The following is a 17,845-nucleotide window of genomic DNA, read 5'->3' as shown; positions in this document are numbered from 1 at the left end:
GCGTTAAAAATGTGTGATCGAGATAAAAAAAAAAGAAGAGTGCTCATTTAGCATAGAAATATTTTTTACATCCGCGACAAAGCAATTATAATATCATTACGTTCGTTGAAAAAGACAAATATCACTATCTTTAAAAAATAATTGCGTATAGTTAAAAAATTTATTTCAATGCTAGGATTGCTTAGGGTTAATTCAATTGCATTAGTTACCAGCTGTTCAATCTAACTTTATACAAGAGTTTATTAACTCTGTGGATGAAATTGTTGTGTAAGGACCATCAACTTGAACCAAACTGATCGACATGTTTACCCATTCTAATCCTTACTTGCCGTCAATGAGGAGAAAGTTTACGAAAAATGGCGCATGTTTGTTCCATCAATCAAGCGTTTTTCGACTTCGATTTATTTTTTGTATATATGTATAAGCGCGCATAAACGTCGGCACAACCGACGTGTTGTTAAGCTACTTTTTTTAACATTTGTTGTTCTTGTTGCGTTTTTGAATAAAATACTTACAAAACTATATATTCTCGTTGTTTTTACTAGTGAAAGTCTGTCGTCGAGATCTTTCTTACCATCTCACGTATGTCAAGTATATGAAAGTGCTAGGATAATTTAATAAATTAAGAGAGAACGATAACGAGTTCAGATATAAATATAATAATTAAAGGCTGTCGGTTTTATTGTTTACGGTAATAATAAACAATTGGAATAAATTTGGAACGTAGCGTTATGACTTATATATAATAATGCGGATAGTATAAATGTCCGTTTTAATTAGTGGCGGATTGTTTAATTGATTTTCTGTTGACTTTTTACTTAACACATTTGAATTACAAAAGGTATATTCTAATTTATATATTACACTTACACTTATACTTACACTTTTATATTTTCGCTTAATATAATTAATATTAATATTAATTTTTATTTTAAAAGCACACTTATTAGTTTTTTCAAGTTTAAAATTAAAAGTTGTCAAATGACGTAAATTTTATTGATTCACACAAGCAATGTAATCTTTTGTTGTAATATTTGATTATTTTTTAATGAAGACAACTTGCGCTAAATTTGTATTGGTGGTAGTAATAGTAGTCAAACAGGCGTCGATTACATTCCACATGTATTTCATTATCGATCGTAGAGCGCGAGAGATGCTCTTAAGCTTTCACTATGATTTTCGGTAAGAGCATCGGAATTCCATGGAAAATAAATGGTTAAATAGATTGATTCACCCGCAATGGACGAGATCATCGTGGTCGCAAGCAAATCATCCATGACATCAGCAGTACTACTGTGTTTAACAAGACGAATTCGTCGATTCCAAGACTAACAAAAAATAACCAAGAAAATAAGAAGTAATTTGCGTAACTTACAAATAAGTAGCCACGTTTGCGACGTGCAAAAAATCTTGAAAAGAAATATGAAAGCAAAACAAAAAGATTGCAAAATATGCTTCGATTCTTCAGGATTATATTATTTAAGTATCACAACGCATTTTAGAAATACTGCGTCGCATTTTTTTTCTCGTTTTTAATTATCATTTTTATAACAATAAAATATGAAATCCTTTAAATTTTCAAAAAATTTACTTTTTTATTTCTTAAATAAATATCAACTATTCTCGTATGTTATTAATTTAAAAAAATAAGAATTTTTTATAACAAATTTTTTAAAAGGTTTTTATAATTAAGTTTAAGTTACAAGAAGATTATATTTATACGAAAAACATTATACATAAATTGATAAGAAAATGAAGTAATAATATTTAATTATTAATGGAATAATCGTTTAGACGTTATGCAACATTTACGCGCAATAACGAACGATTAGTTCCTGAATCGAGTGATCCATGGCATCTACGGTGGGGTTATTTCGAAGAATAGTGGGGTTGCTTATTTCTCTGTGCGGGCGGTATATAAGATGACGATGAAAAGAAATTTTCTGAGAGTAGACTACCTATTCACTGACGCTACAGATACAGATATCTTAGCTAAGCGATGAAAAAAATTGTACGTAAAGGCCCGCCTCGGTTATATAATAAGATGTAAACGATTTCGTGTTAAACACTGTATTTAATTTCTTGGATCTACGTGGACTCATGAAACGCATTTGTGCAACGAATAATTTCTCGTTATCTTAGAGGCCGGCAATAGCAAAGATGAATCACTTTCTGTAATTTCAGTGATATTTCATGTTTAAGATTGTGCTGTTGGCAGTCGTCGCCTGCTCCTACAGTTCCGGTTGGGACTTTGGAAATCATGATGGTGGCGGGCTTACTCTGGGAGAAATTTCTGTAGACCATCATGACTTAGGAGCTTTTAATCTAGGAGGTACAGGTTTGAACTTTTATTTTTTGTTGCCCATTAATCACTAATTTACATATCTGAAATGGGTTTTCTAATGTATAAGCTGTGAAAATAATAACAGCGTAGCCGGGGATTTATCGTGATAATTATAGCAAATGACTGCAGTTTTATCACGTAAGTGCCTTGTTGGACCAACTTGATAAATAAATTCTGACAAATGATTTTGAATTTTAGAAAGTCATTCCTTAGATACCTTGGATGATCATTCGTCAATTTTAAATAAAATTAATGGTTGGCACTCGGGCGGCAGTTTACATGGAGCCCATGTAATTCCTGTTGTTAAGCATATTGGTAATACAAATTTTGTCGATTTTATTAATATATATTAAAATATTCTGATGTAGATTAAATAAAAAGCATATATATAATGTTTATAAAAATTTGCTAATAACTTTTAAACGAGCATTTAATTTTATTGCAATAATAAAATTAGAGTATACAGATTAATTAAATGATAACAGATTTTAATTAATATTTGCATTAACTTATTGCTACCTCAAGATCATTTATTGTTTATCAAACTTAATTTTTCTAGTTATTATATTAATTAATTAATGTATCTCGTTTGTATATTCACTCGAACGAATTCTACGGCAATAGGAGTACCAACGATCAAAAAAGTCCCGATCAGCGTACCACATCCGGTGGTGGAAACAGTCCCGCAGCCTTACCCCGTTCATGAGATAGTATCGAAACCTGTACCATTCCAGGTAGCTGCGCAATAATTATCCTTACAATAAAATCATTTTCCACTATCGCTCTCCTTGCTGAAAACAATCTTTTGTCTTTACAGGTGGAGAAGCAGGTAATTAAGACCGTCGAGAAAAAGGTTCCAACGCCCGTCGAGAAAATTATTCCAGTTAAGGTAGAGAAGCCTGTGCCGTTCCATGTGGTAAAACACGTGCCCGTACCAGTCGAAAAGCCAATTCCGATCAAGATTCCGATCTACAAAACCATCGTGCATAAAATCAAGGGTTAATTGTTACGATCTCTCTTTGTTATTAATATATCATTTTATATATCTGTTCCACATATCCAATGCAAGATGCATAGATGATACAAGAAGACAAAATATTTTATTATAATATTATAGAGCAACTATTTATTAAAATGTTCTCAGTAATGAAATGGAATAGAAAACTCGTTTTATTTTCATACCTGCGCACTGGTTATTAAATTAATTAAATTTTATAAAAAATTATTTTATATACGCATGTTTCTACACTGTCGTTATAACAACTTTCATTTTCACAATTAAAATCAATAATCACGTTCAACGTAGAAATATTCATATAAAAAGTACTTATTTTATTATTTAGCGTGCTATATTAAAATTTATCGGATATTAAATTATGACTTCCTGAAAAACCTTATAAACTAAATTCTTCTAACTAAATTATCCAGCCAACATATTAGATGTTTTGAGAAAAGCGGAATCAACGAGCAAAAAGATGTGGTACTATAATTAAAGTGATAACGCCACGGTGATTCCGCTATTCGAATTCTCGTGGTAAATTGAAGCAAGATATTAATGACTGCTCGAGTATCGCGCTCGTTATTTTTACGGCCGCGCATAATCAGTTATGAATTTTCCAGACACCCCGAGAGAGATGCCTATACTATAAAACTATATATATAAAAACGATAATTTGCTAAAAGATTCGTCGCATACTAACGAACGCAGTTGCGATTAGTCCAGTTACAGTATAATAAGCGACACATAAAATTTCACCGTATGAATAATTCTCGCTAGAGATAAGAATCGACATGATCGCTAAACGTGCACAGTTCGCAATCGTTACTTGATTAGTTCCATCTAATAGGAATAGAGCGGTGCAGGACCATACGCGGAAACTCAAGTCAACATTATTTTCTTTTGCGAAACGAATTATATATCTTGTTGGACAGATAATTTGTTACTCTGTTCGAGCAATTCTAAAGTAACTTATAATGGCCGGATATCTCATAAAAAACTTTTTATAAAAATCGATTTATTCTAAAACGTGAAGTCATAGTAAGTAAGTTAAAACTTGATCGAGTTTTAATGCCTCGAATACTTATAATGTCCACCGCGCTCAAACGCTTAAGTCATCAGTAAAGTCATCAAAAAATATTATTGCGCATTTCACTTTCTACTTCCCTTTACATTTTGTTATTAATTTTATTTAAATTTATATAACGACGCCATAATGCAATAATAATGAATTACGTTTTTACAAAAAACGACGCGGAAATAACACAACGATTTTGTACAGGAAAAACTAACATGGCAAAAGTGAAATGCAAATTTTGTTTTCTGCGCCTTTGATGTGCTGAAAGTGAAAAGGCTGCCGCAGTGAAGAACATATTTTAATTATAACACTCCAACAAAGCGGAGATAGTCGGCAAGTGTGAAGTCAGAACGCATTTCTAATTTAAAAAGTTACGTAACGACAATGCGCTCTCTTGTAAATTGAAAATTTGAAAATAATACAAAATGACAGTAGAGAATATAAACGCATAGTGGTTTAACGTAGTAGCGAAAGGGAAGGTTTATAGATTGCTTCTTTCTCCGCTCGTGATAGTGATCTCGAGTCTGCTCGTAAAAGGAGGAAGAGTGTTCTCCTGCGACACGTAACGAAAACGTCATAGTACTTCGACATCTGGAAAGTGCTCGAAATGACTGCGGTCGCGCATTCTTTATTAATCCATTTCCGAATACCGGCATTTCAGATTAAGCCGTAATATCCATTAAAGCATTAATGTTTGTATCTTAATAACATGCAAATTCTAAGAGGTAAAAAGAGATAAAAAGACGTTGTGTGAAAAACAACGATTCCAGTTTACTTCGTTCCACTTGGATTGCTATGTGATCATCTTATAAATACAGCTTCGCGCAGACATTACTTTAATGTGCACCACAAGTAGCCTGTAACATAATAATTGCGTACGCTTGCTCTTTGGCGCGGGAAGAAATCGACTCTCTTCAATTATGAGAAAGCCGATCGATTGAATACATTTGTGGATACACACATACATTACACGCGTATGAGTAAGTAACTTCGGGCGGTAAGAATCAGGAAGGAGTGCTTTAATACTTAATATACAATCACCAGCGGGCGGTTCCTCTTTTTGCGTCACGATCGTGGTGATTGTCGGTAGAGCAAATCGACTTTGAACTTCACTTTCGCCATGGGTTTTTTCCGCGTCGCGAAGTTCCTTCGCTAGCTTCCTTTTGCCACATTACCGGCGGATTCGTTGACTTACGCTCGTTATTTAAATGTGTACCGTGTATCGAAGAAGAATTGTGAATTTGCGACGATTTTCTCTCTTTTTCTCTCTTTTTCTTCCTTTATCTAAGAATCTTTTAGCACATTATCTTTTCATTCAAAAAGAAAGAATTTTCATTCTCTTATGCACCTATATTTCAATTTTTTCTATTAAATTACTTATTATTATTAAATATTATTATTATACTATTATTAAATAACTTTTTATGAAGAGTTTTATATTTTATATAAAATTTAATATATATTAATATTTTATATATTTTACAATAATAGTAATATAATATAGTAATTTCTTCTTATAGTAACTTTTTAGATTAAGAAATCGATATTATATAAATAATTGATATTACATCTTTATGTAACAATTGATATAGAAAAAGGTTTCAGATTTTAATATTATTATTTAAAATAATAAAGAGAGCATTTGCAAATCGACCTATTTAAACAACATAATCCCTCATGTTTAATTCGTCATGTTTAAGAAACTTGACCAAATTAATACTTTCTCCAGAGGTTGTAGGTCAGAACTTGTTCGTTGCGCTATTAGTATACACCGAGCGACAATTGTACAGGACTGCGAATTAAGTAAGTTCATGTGAGTGACAAATCGTGAGTTTCCGCAGCCATAGGTTCGTCCAATTTTCCACAAGAGCAAATTAAGGATGTCGTTCTATCATGGACATTAATTGAGATAGTCTTTGCCTCAGAATTTCTCTACGCATTAGAAACACATTTCCTTCCGTGGATGATGAATAATTAACCAGTAAATGACATTTGAAAAATGACATTGCAAAAATTAAAACATCACGATTGCTCTCAATGTTTATTATTAATGCCTTTAATAGTATTTGTAATATTTATTTTGTGTTCTTTTTACAGAATATTTGCATATTTACATTTGTAGTGTATTTATTGATGGTCAAAAATAAAGAAATAAAAACAAAAATAAAGAAATAAAAACAAAAATAAAATTAAAAGTATATTTTTTAAATATATTTTTAAAGTATGAAAATTTTTTAATTTTGTTTCTTTCTTTTACTGAATTATTTTATTATTTTATTATTTTTCTTGAAAAAAAGATATATTTATATACTTGTGCAAACTTATTCTACTGAATTTACCGAAAACTTTCTTCTTATTTTCAATATTGCGACTATAACAAACTCAACTTATTGTATTTCATAGATTTTTATTATTTTTATCTATTATCAGATATCTCTAAGTATTACTAGTCCATTTTTAAGGTTGTTTCACGCCGCCTTTCACAGTTGAATGTCTTTTCATCGGTATTCTGACCGGAACCCTTTCACGGGGCATTATGTTTCATACTTTCATTCTGATGTATCAAAAAAATGTATCGTCTCTTTGAACAGGAATAAGCTTCGCGTTCACTTCCTTCACTTCCTCCACTTCCTAAAAGCGACATACAGAGGGAACTACCTCGCTGCGTGACTGCCGGGAGGTCTCCATTTATGTAAGTGAACGGAAATCAAATTTGTATGTCCGTTGAGGTGCTCCTTTCTTGTGTTCATCGAGCCGAATCAATCCAGTGGAAAAATTTTCTGGTGAATCATTGTGACCATTTGTCTTGAGAAAATTAGTAATTATTTCGGGTAACTACCGAAACATTTTGTTGTTTACTCTTAAATTTGAACACAACATAGTCATTTAACGTAATTTAATTTATATGGACAATCCCACAAGAATTGTATCAGGAAGTGTCGGAAATCCTGCATATAATATCTTCACTTCCGGTAAATGAACATGTCCGCTTGGCTAAAAGTTTACATAATTTATCTTCTGCAAAATATTTTAATATTTACACATCTCGTTACTCCATATTCATCTTTGTTATACAATCAACCAAAACTTATAATAATCATAAAAAAATGTTTAATGATTATCTTCGAAATAATAGAACATTACACGGTATAAACTGATGAAATTGAAATATCGTGAATATTTTTGAGAAAAATTATACTTGTAAACTGAAAAAAATAAACCAACCAGATAAAGCAACTAATATTTATAATATTTAGAACTTATAACTGCTGAAATATTAAAAAAGTTATCTTTAAAAGAAGAAAGAAAGAAATAGAAAGAAATAGAAATTTATACATTTATATTATATTTATACTATGTTATTATAATATTATCAATATAATGTATAATATAATATAATATAATATAATATATAATCATAGTACCATATAATCATAATCATAATAGTTTAAAAATCTTCTTATAAAAAATGTGCTTTCAAGTACATAGAAAATTAAAACAAAAAATTAATATTAAAAAAAAACTGGATTTTTATATAATTATCTTGAAGTCAAAGAAAATAGATAATAAAGGTATTAGCAAATATTGCCTTATGCGCTTATTTCTTAATTTCACGAAAGAAATAGTTTTTGTAAAGTGGCGCGACCAAGTCACGAATTACTATCAACTATACTTTTTCTGTTTTTAATGTTTTATAATATACATGCATAATCATTGTGTGATTTCCGCACTGAAATATGCATTGGATTATACATCCAAAGGGAGAAGGTAATTTCTTACATGTATAAGTATGGCAATTTTTTTGTATTTATCTTGCCGGTAGAGTATAGTCCTTTCAAATACTATTACACGATGCGAAATGCAATGATATATCCTGGAAAGACTTGGGACTCCATTGCAGGATTTTAGTGAAAGGTGGTAGAATCGAACTTGGTATATAAGGTCGGTCTTTGAGATACATGATCATTCAACGCTTGATTTCTCGTGTTTGCACCATTACTAGTCCCATAAAAGCACATCAACATGAATAAAATTGTAAGATTCAGGCATTCGCTTGCATATTGTGCGATAAATGTGTGTCTAATGTGTCAAACAGTGCTAAGTAATATAATCAAAAAAGTGTAATCAAATAACTTCTTATAGTAAAAAATACAAAACTTTTTTTATATATTGTGCAGTATAATTAATAATATGCTTAATATATATCATTACATATCTCAGTGTTCAAATTACTTTTAGAAATTAAATTATCAAAAAAAAAAATAATAATTTTAATTAATGTTCATAAAATCGCCAATATTTTTATATTCATAATCTTATAACTTTTATAAACTATTTTATTACTATTTTAATATTGAAAATTGAAAAATATCGTAGAACGAAATGTAATAAGTAATACATAATTGCAGGTTCTTTTGTTAAGTTTTATCTCGTTTGGCAATATGGTGTTGGGTAGTCATTTTGCTGAGGACCATGGTGGTTCATCGTACGAGGAAAAAACGAAAGCTGTAGAAATTCCAATTATTAAAAAATATGGTAAGCTTTTTTTATAAAAATATTATTAAAAATTCTTAAGTTTGTAATGAGTGCAAACTGGTCACTTATTTATTGCAATGAATGTTTCTGATTATTGTTTAAAAAAATCTGTTAGTAATCACTAAAGTATATAATTGTTTCGTTTCAGCTATACCTATTCCGCATCCTGTGCCTGTCGAAGTGCCTAAGGAAATTAAAATACCAGTGCCTCAACCTTATAAAGTACCAATTGAAATCCCTCATCCGTATCCAGTCGAAGTTGTTAAACATGTTGAGATACCCATTGAAAAACCAGAGCCTGTTATTGTCGAAAAACAAGTAAGTATAATTCTTAATTTTTAATATCTTTATCTTGTATTTTACTTATGTTTATAATTTGCTATCAGCCACTGAAAATAAAATAAAAGTAATGCAGATAATAATAATAAATATTTATTTCAAAGCAAATGCGCTTCGTACAGTAATTTGCATTTAAACTTTATTTAATTATTAAAATAAAGCATAACTGATACAAAATAAAATTTCATTCTAACATTTTAAATTTCTATTTTATCTTGTAACTATTATAAAATTCCAAATTTGTTTGGTTTCATGAAGCGTATGTTATATATGTAATTATATTTTAGGTTCCTTATATCGTGGAGAAGCCATATCCCGTTTATGTAGAGAAGAAATTCCCCGTACCAGTGGCAAAACCATATCCTGTTCATGTCCCAGTCTATAAGCATGTGGTCCATTATACATCCAAGGGTAAACATTAAACTTCGCGAATATTATTTTATACTCAAGCTGTAGCGTCAAGGAATTCAATTAGGAACAATTCCTTTCGATTTCAATCGACCTGATGATTGTATTAATGCGCATTTTTTTGTGGTATTACAAAAACTTTTTCTAAATTCGCTTTAATAAATAAATCTTGTAAATAAATCTTCTCTTGAGATTTATGTTGCTGAATAATGTGAGATGGAAATGGAAAGCGTATATGTTATAAAATCTACCAGATTTTAATCTGATAAGCCGTCCTATAGATAATTTTGTTATGCGTTTTTTTATTGTTAAGTTTTTATTGATGTAAAATATATTAATTTTATAGTAATTGTTAATAAACTTTGTTAATTTCAAGTGTTCTGTCATTTGTTAATCCAAATATTAATTACGAATTGAGTCTTAATTATAACAAATTAAATCTGTAACACATATTTATCCAAATACATAAATCATGTTTTTTACATTAATAAAAAAAAGAGATAAGGTCTCTTCTAGACATTAAATTTAGTCCTAAAATTTTTGATAATTTATTATTAAATATATTTCTATAATATATTTTTTTATTAATATCTTATTATTCATAATTTTAATAATTAAATGTTAATGTGTAATGTTAACTTTTAACATAAAATATCTAACAAAGATTACATCATCGTGTTGATGTAAATCTTGCCTAATTTACAGAAAATTCTTTTCGTGCAAAAGACCATAGAAAAATATGTAATCTATTTTTGTTTTGTTTCCTCGTCACACGATGGCTTGATTAGGTTCAACTGGAAAGAAACTGGCTGCAACAGTCGCGCGCGATCTCGATTCACCGTAATGAGCGTGGCGCGCGAGCGTTTCTTACATCGACATGCGAAACCACTTTTACTTGGGATGCACTTTCACTGTTCCGCTCAGCGATACGAATAGCATCGCGCACAATTCGAATCTTCAGCTCCCACTTTATCTAGCTGTCGTGCGACCACACCCTCGGCGTTGGTGCCTTTCATAAATCGATATCGCTGCTGTATCGATCATCCACGCCGGTGTGACCACGCCATATGATGCCGTTGATCATTGGGGAGTCGTATCGCTTGCTACATTACCTTCTGTGATTTGCGATCCGTTGCTGTAGCAAAAATCCCAAATGCTTTTCTTCCTCCACGTTCACGAAAGTGCTTTGTTACCGGACGACATTTGTAATTTGTTGACGGAGTAAAATGCTTTAAAAAGATTTACTGCCACTGTTATTAACAATAGACACGAAATTAAAGAGAAACGTGATTTAAATTGTTTCTTTATACATAGACGTATGAATTGCGTAACAAAAATTGTATAATTTTACTGGATTAATATTAAAATATTCTATTGAAATAAGAACAAAAATTAAGTAAATTTTCCATGTAAGGAAATAAAATATATTCTTTCTCATATAATAGCCATTGGTTGCGTGAACGTCGGCATTTCGGCGGATTGCAATCATGCAATGCTTATTCACAGATTGTTGAACAAGTAAACTAGACCATGACATTACCACATTTACGTTGATCTTTGTTTCCCACTGGTACACGCAATTCGATGAGCATGAAAGAACGGTGCGTCTGAAGAATGTTGCGTGCAATACACCGAAGAGACTCTCTCTCTCTTTCTCTCCTGAAATCTGAGAACCGCCTGATTCATTGCGGGAAAAATAACCCGCTGAGAGCAGCGACAGTAAAAATAATGAAGCATGAGAATTGTCATTATATACAGTTTATATTTGTTTTTATCATCTCAAATAAGTACTGAAGGTAGTGTAACGACCCCTAATGCATCTTGACTGCTAAAGTCATTAGCTTTGATTTCAATTTATAATGATTCTGGATCTAATAAAACTATAATAGTCAGTAAACAGGAAAAGTTTATATGGCTATAGAACTTTTTGTCAACATTAACACATCACTTTCTCTCTTTCATTATGTTTTTCGGTTTTATATTAATAGTTTAAAATGCAGAACTTACTTGAAGTAGAAGAAAATAATTTCTTGTATTTTCCTTCATTATAAAATTTTCTAGATAAAATAAAAATTGTGTAAAAATATTAATAATTTTGATAATAATTAAAAGTTATTACAGTTTTATGATATCCTTTATGTTAAATAAGTCAAAGTTATGTTATATATTGCATTTTATATAAATAAAATGTGAAATGAACTCTCCTCTATATATAAAATACATTGTTATTTATTAAAGTTAGTTTTAAAATTAATTTTATGTCATTACTGTATACTACAAAAGAGAGTATTGCAATTAAGTATTATAAATTTTAAAATATCGAAAATTGTAAACCTTGCAAAAAAATATTGATTTCAAATTTATCACAGAGATTTGTTATTACAAATATGCAAATTTAATTTTTCTATATATATTTTACAATTTTATTTATATTAACATAAATATAAAATAATTAGATTTTACGATAATTTCCGTTTGCAGTAATTTTCAAAGACTTCCGCAATAAGATATGATTTCGTTATGATATTCGAGATTAAAAGCAGCGTTGTTAATTAGAAAGGAATACTTTGTCGTATCCTTACGTTCTACAATGGGGTGCCACTGTCACGACACGTTCGTTTGCATGTGTCTACAGCATCATGAGATAATTAACACGTAAATGAATAGCTTGTTACTTACCTAGAAATCCTGAATATGAGTATACCACCAATTATCTACCTGACATTGAAGTGATTTATTTCGTGCATTCCAAAGTTGGTGAACGTCAGGAAGATCATAGTTTAAATCATACTTTCGGCGCCTATCGTTATATTTGTGCATATTGCAATATTTTATACATGCAAGCGTGCGCCTGAGTACAACGAACAACTAGAGTCGGCGTAATGAGGAGAAGGGAGAAAGTAGTGCCGGTATATAAAGAGTTGGCCATGACTTTGAAAGCATTGTAGAGTCTGTTACGCATTCCACGGACAGGTACCACAGAATCATTTGTCACGACAGTGCCTTCATCGCACGATTTTACAAATCATGAGATTTTTTGTGAGTATGTTCTAAAAAAAGTCTATTAGATTATTCAAAATATTATATTGTACATTTAGCAACTTTGTTTTTATGTAATGGTATCAGATAAATTAAATTTTCAGAAAAACATTTAAAATATTTATTACACATAACATTTATTACATGTAAAATTAAATTATTTAAATTTGTATAAGTTATAAACAAATATTATTTTAGAACATTATAAAATATTAAGTTACTTTAAAATTTGTTGGAAATAAAGATTTTAAATTATATTATATTACAATAAATATATTTTTAAAACGTTTACACTATTTCTAAAACACTATTTCACTTGAAAATTGACAATAGTAGTCGTGTATTTAGATTTAATTTGGTTTTTATGAATGTTGAGCGACCATTACCATTTTGTAAAAATATAAAAAAGCAAATCTCACTTTTCTCACAAAGAGTAATTAAGTATAGAGACGAGAAAAAGTTGCACTTGGTTATTTCTTACGAAATTACTCGCGCTTCGCGTGACACCATTCCGAATACGGTTTGCTGAGACGATTAGAAGAACGAGTGATCTGTGCGTTCAACCGGATAGAACTATCTCGTGAAACTGTCTAGAAGAAGATTTTACTATCGACTAGAAAGCGGTTACAAACTCTCTTGGCGACATTCTATTTTAGAACTCGATGACTTTAATGACTTACTTATACTTGTAGATATTTGTCACAATGGTAGCCGCAGTATGGGCTTCTTACGAAGAGGAGCACGGTAGTAGTACATACCACGAAACGTCCAAGCCAGTGGAGATACCAATCTACAAGAAATACGCGATACCAATTCCGCACCCGGTCGCCGTCCCGGTTCCTCAGCAAATTAAGATTCCAATACCTCAGCCTTATCAAGTCCAAGTCGCAGTTCCACACCCAGTACCTGTGGAAGTCGTTAAGCACGTCGAAATACCTATAGAAAAACCGGAACCGTACGTCGTTGAAAAAAAGGTTTATATTAATGAATATACTTCTTTTAAACTTTATAAAATAATATAATAAATTATTATAAGGAAATTGAGAGTGTTACGTATGATTACATAGCAAATATTGTAAAGCTGTAAAATATTTTAAAATATACTTGTAAAATTACAAATATATTTTTTGCACAAATAAGACAATTGTATAGAAAATATTAGAATTAAATTTAATTTATATTCTTTGAATGAAAACATCGAAGAGATGTAGTAAACATTAAAATGTTAAGAAGAATCGATAAATGTAGGATATTTTAAGCTTTTAACAATATTATTAAATATTACAAGCATTTATAAATGTACTACATTACAGGTACCATACGTTGTTGAGAAGCCGTATCCAGTAACGGTAGAGAAGCACTTTCCAGTGCCAATACCTAAACCATATCCAGTTCATGTGCCGGTGTATAAGCACGTTTTCCACCATAAGAGCTCAGGACATGGTTGGAAGCATTGATTCGCAAACTCGAACAATTCTGTTCAGCATCTTTATGCCAAAAATAGCGACAAGCGTTACACAATGTTAGATTGTAAGCGTTGTGATGTTTGTATATAGTTTATCGTTATAAATCATTAATGTCTATTATGTTTAAATAAAATATTATCTCGTACACGCACTTGTTTACTTTTCTTTAAATACTCTTAAATATTTTTAATAATTTAAGTTAATAGCACATTACAAATACTATTATTTTAATGTATCATAGAAAAGAGAGAAGAGAATCGTAAAAAGATTAATTGCATCACATCTACATTTAATTTACATAATTATAAATCTTATATTGATTAAAGTAATTAAATTTGTTAAATAATAAATTTTAATAACTGAAGTTTTTATTTAAAAAAAAATTGAATATACAAATAACAATATTATACATATGCATATTTATTATATAGTAATTAAAATTTTTAATAAAAAAAATTACAAAATAGGTTACTTACATAATAAAACATATAATATGTGCGTGATTCCAAGAATACTTTTTCTCAAGTCTGTTTTGTATATCAATTCTCTTAAAAATTCATAATCTCCTGAATAAGATTTCAACGCTTCCGGCGACGTGGGTTGGCATGTAACAAATACTGGAGGCGCTCCTGAGTTTTTGCGAAAATACGAAATGCATTTGTAATTATTATAAATTATATACGTCACTATTTCCCCATGAGCGATACTTCGGGCGATATTTCACGACGTAGTGCGTCCGGGTTTTGCGGCACATTGGCATGTCCACTGATATACGACGAGGAATAATGTCAACGACGCAACGTGTCGCCATGCCCGAGGTGGTCACTCACTCACGTCGCCACAGAATTTATTCAGGAAATACCGGGGCGCGTACGATTGCATCATGAATCTGGTGACTACTTTTTACGCCGCTTAAGGGAATCACATTCGACTTTAGCAAGAAACTTGCCCTCTCTAAGTGGAGCAAAAGTTTATAAAACCGAGGTCTGCAAGTGACGTGCTTCTAGTTTAGTCCAGAACTCCCGCTCTATTGGTCGTCGTGCAACCCCACGGAATAGGAGGGAAGTCATGTTCAGATTACTGGTAAGCATATCATGTATCATCGTAGTACTGTTCTATTCGAAACAGCTAAACAGCCCGTTTTATTTGATGTATTTTAACAGTAATATAACAGTAAATTATAAAAGCAAATTGCTCATAGATGGCATTTAATATGTTAATTGTAAATAAAAGTAAAATACTTATAAATTGCAAATATGTAGTACAATACTTGCAAACGTTATATTTCACAGGGTTGAAAATAGTAATTTTTTTAAATACATTTTAAATGTAATAAATATGTTGTACAATCTCGATTTTATATATGACAAAAATGACATATGATGTATATAACTCTTCAACGAGTTTTTCTATTCATTATTCGTAATAATTTATTGTTCAATTCATGTATGATTTAATTTTTAGATACCGTGCCTGATATGGCTGACAACGGTGCGTTCGGAGACCGGAATGCAAATGGACATGCCGGTTGGGTCGCCGATGGAGAAAATATCAGACCCTTCGATGCTGAAAGCGAAGAGAGATTCTATCCACGACCCTTGCGGACCGCACTACCCGCAGATTCCCGTTTATTCACCGCCACCGGTCTACGTTAAACCCTTGATCCAACCGACTTATTTGAAAAAAGAACTGGGCGCAGCACCCTTAGCTCATTTGCAATACATTCAACAACCGCACGCTTATCCTGCCGTGGTGCCCAAGCCGGTCATCAACTACGTAAAGCCGGCGGTACCTGTGTTGAACTATCACGGGGTACAGCATCAATCGTTGCAGTATATCAAACCCGCGACGCCCATTTACCAAAACCCTATGCCCTACGCACCGGTCTACCAAAAGCCATTGCATTACGCGCCTATGTATCAGAACCTCATGTACCACGATGAGATGCCGAAGATCTTCTTCAAAAAATACGAGGCACCTGTCGCCCAGGTTCTCTACCAGAAACCGCTAGTGCATGCACCCGGTGTTCAGTACGCGACGCCGAAAGTGGTGCACGTGCAACCACCGCAGGTGTCCTACGCGAAACCCGTGATTCATTCACCATCACCACCCGTGTACGCTCCGCCGCCAGTTCACAATTCCGTTATAGTCAAGCCTCATTGTGAGTAGATCGCTCGATCATCTGCGATGTTGATGTATCGACCTCTGCGGAATCCCTAAACGTGTTAAACAATCGACTGGCGATTTTATGCCGGATCTGCATTCCGTAAACAAAAAATATAAAAGGAATAAAATGCGTATAAAAAATTGTAAAATATATTGTAAATTAATATTTAAAATGTATCTATATTTAAAATTGTAAATTGGAAAAACGCATTATTTTTGTACGGCGATTTATGCATTGTAGAAATATGAGCTATCAAAATAGAAGAAAGCAAATTGTTGCAATTAGCGCTTAAACTTAATCTGAAATGTATAATAAAATGATTTTCTTTCTCATTTCTTTTTGTTAATCTTTTATTAAATTTTACGACTAGTTTTTCTTAGCATTACAACTGATAGATTTCTTTAGTAATAAAAACAGAATTTAGCATCATTATCCTATTTGAAAAACAAAAATATAAAAATAATAATAAAGCATTAATTAATATTAATCAATACTATAAATAAATGATTTATTATTATATATAAGGATATATTATTGTAAAGAATTATATTATTCTTTTACGCCAATGATAATTTTGCCATTTTTATATAGTGACAAGAAAAAATTACACAATTGAAAGTAATAAATTAGTTCTTCAAGATAAGCATATTATTTTCATATCATAAATTTTTATACAATATTTTGTTTCTTCATTTTTCAGATTTTTTTTTCCATAAAATTAAATATATATTTGGCAGAATTAAAATACAAAAAAGAACATATATGAAATTATTAAATTAAAATAATGTAAAGAAAATTATTATTTGTATTCTATTACTTATTTTGTTACTAAAAACATATATATTTTGATAATATATTCAAAGTTTAACTATTAAATATAATAAGGAAACTCGTATTCCACTGCTTTAATCAATATTTTGAAATCTAACATTTTACATGAATAATTGTTTTGCATTTCAGATAAGCGATCTCAATTAATTTTTAATATAGGAAGATAATTATCATATTTCGAAACATGAATCTTTTGCATATCCTGATAATACGATCTTGATAAGATTTAAATAAAGATTATAAACGTCGGACGACCTTAGTGCCGAAACTTTCCAACCGTGAAATATCGCTACTTTTTCAAACTTTCATCTAGAGAAGCAATTATGCCTAGAAATTTCATAAGCATACAATTACGTTACGAGGTTGCGGACATCTTGTTCTTATCTAGATTGCGTCTCTCGAAATTTTTAATTCTTTTAGCCAGGAAATCCCACTACTATGAAACTTCTTCAATTGTTCTCAGGAATTGAATCGCATCGTTAAACATTACAAATCATAATTATAGTTCTTAAATTGTAATTATAAATGTAAATATGTTATTATATGTAATAAAATAAACTCATTTAATTTTAATAAGATATTTAGTTATTAATATATATATATATATATATATATATATATTAATATAATGCAGTGATGA

The 17,845-nt window shown here is 30.8% G+C and overlaps 4 protein-coding genes across 7 annotated transcripts; all 4 read left to right on the top strand.

Annotated features, from left to right (window-relative positions):
• Nucleotides 1-1,916: 1,916 nt before the first annotated feature.
• LOC105428517 (uncharacterized) lies at nucleotides 1,917-3,508 on the top strand. Of its 2 annotated transcripts, none has more exons than XM_011640886.2 (5): nucleotides 1,917-2,011; nucleotides 2,203-2,332; nucleotides 2,543-2,659; nucleotides 2,969-3,078; nucleotides 3,162-3,508. In XM_011640886.2, the coding sequence occupies exons 1-5, from the start codon at nucleotides 2,000-2,002 to the stop codon at nucleotides 3,345-3,347; spliced, it is 555 nt and encodes a 184-aa protein (XP_011639188.1). In that variant the 5' UTR covers nucleotides 1,917-1,999; the 3' UTR covers nucleotides 3,348-3,508. The 2 variants fall into 2 exon arrangements, with proteins under 2 accessions (XP_011639188.1, XP_011639187.1); XM_011640885.2 differs by having other exon boundaries at nucleotides 2,203-2,338.
• Nucleotides 3,509-8,350: 4,842 nt separating this feature from the next.
• On the top strand, nucleotides 8,351-10,077 carry LOC105428515 (uncharacterized). 2 transcript variants are annotated; one of them, XM_011640884.2, is made up of 4 exons: nucleotides 8,351-8,454; nucleotides 8,829-8,955; nucleotides 9,104-9,273; nucleotides 9,582-10,077. In XM_011640884.2, exons 1-4 carry the CDS (start codon nucleotides 8,443-8,445, stop codon nucleotides 9,714-9,716), a joined length of 444 nt encoding a protein of 147 aa, XP_011639186.2. In that variant the 5' UTR covers nucleotides 8,351-8,442; the 3' UTR covers nucleotides 9,717-10,077. The 2 variants fall into 2 exon arrangements, with proteins under 2 accessions (XP_011639186.2, XP_011639185.2); XM_011640883.2 differs by having other exon boundaries at nucleotides 8,351-8,493.
• A 2,541-nt stretch (nucleotides 10,078-12,618) lies between these two features.
• On the top strand, nucleotides 12,619-14,352 carry LOC105428514 (uncharacterized). Of its 2 annotated transcripts, none has more exons than XM_011640881.3 (3): nucleotides 12,619-12,741; nucleotides 13,434-13,715; nucleotides 14,055-14,352. In XM_011640881.3, exons 1-3 carry the CDS (start codon nucleotides 12,730-12,732, stop codon nucleotides 14,196-14,198), a joined length of 438 nt encoding a protein of 145 aa, XP_011639183.1. In that variant the 5' UTR covers nucleotides 12,619-12,729; the 3' UTR covers nucleotides 14,199-14,352. The 2 variants fall into 2 exon arrangements, with proteins under 2 accessions (XP_011639183.1, XP_011639184.1); XM_011640882.3 differs by having other exon boundaries at nucleotides 12,619-12,745.
• Nucleotides 14,353-15,214: 862 nt separating this feature from the next.
• On the top strand, nucleotides 15,215-16,955 carry LOC105428513 (uncharacterized). The gene is made up of 2 exons (XM_011640880.3): nucleotides 15,215-15,290; nucleotides 15,672-16,955. The coding sequence occupies exons 1-2, from the start codon at nucleotides 15,276-15,278 to the stop codon at nucleotides 16,374-16,376; spliced, it is 720 nt and encodes a 239-aa protein (XP_011639182.1). The 5' UTR covers nucleotides 15,215-15,275; the 3' UTR covers nucleotides 16,377-16,955.
• Nucleotides 16,956-17,845: the final 890 nt, after the last annotated feature.

This window comes from Pogonomyrmex barbatus, unplaced genomic scaffold (assembly GCF_055798465.1).
Source record: "Pogonomyrmex barbatus isolate J1 unplaced genomic scaffold, ASM5579846v1 scaffold9, whole genome shotgun sequence".
NCBI lineage: Eukaryota > Metazoa > Arthropoda > Insecta > Hymenoptera > Formicidae > Pogonomyrmex > Pogonomyrmex barbatus.
This window is presented reverse-complemented; position numbering and strand designations above follow the sequence as displayed.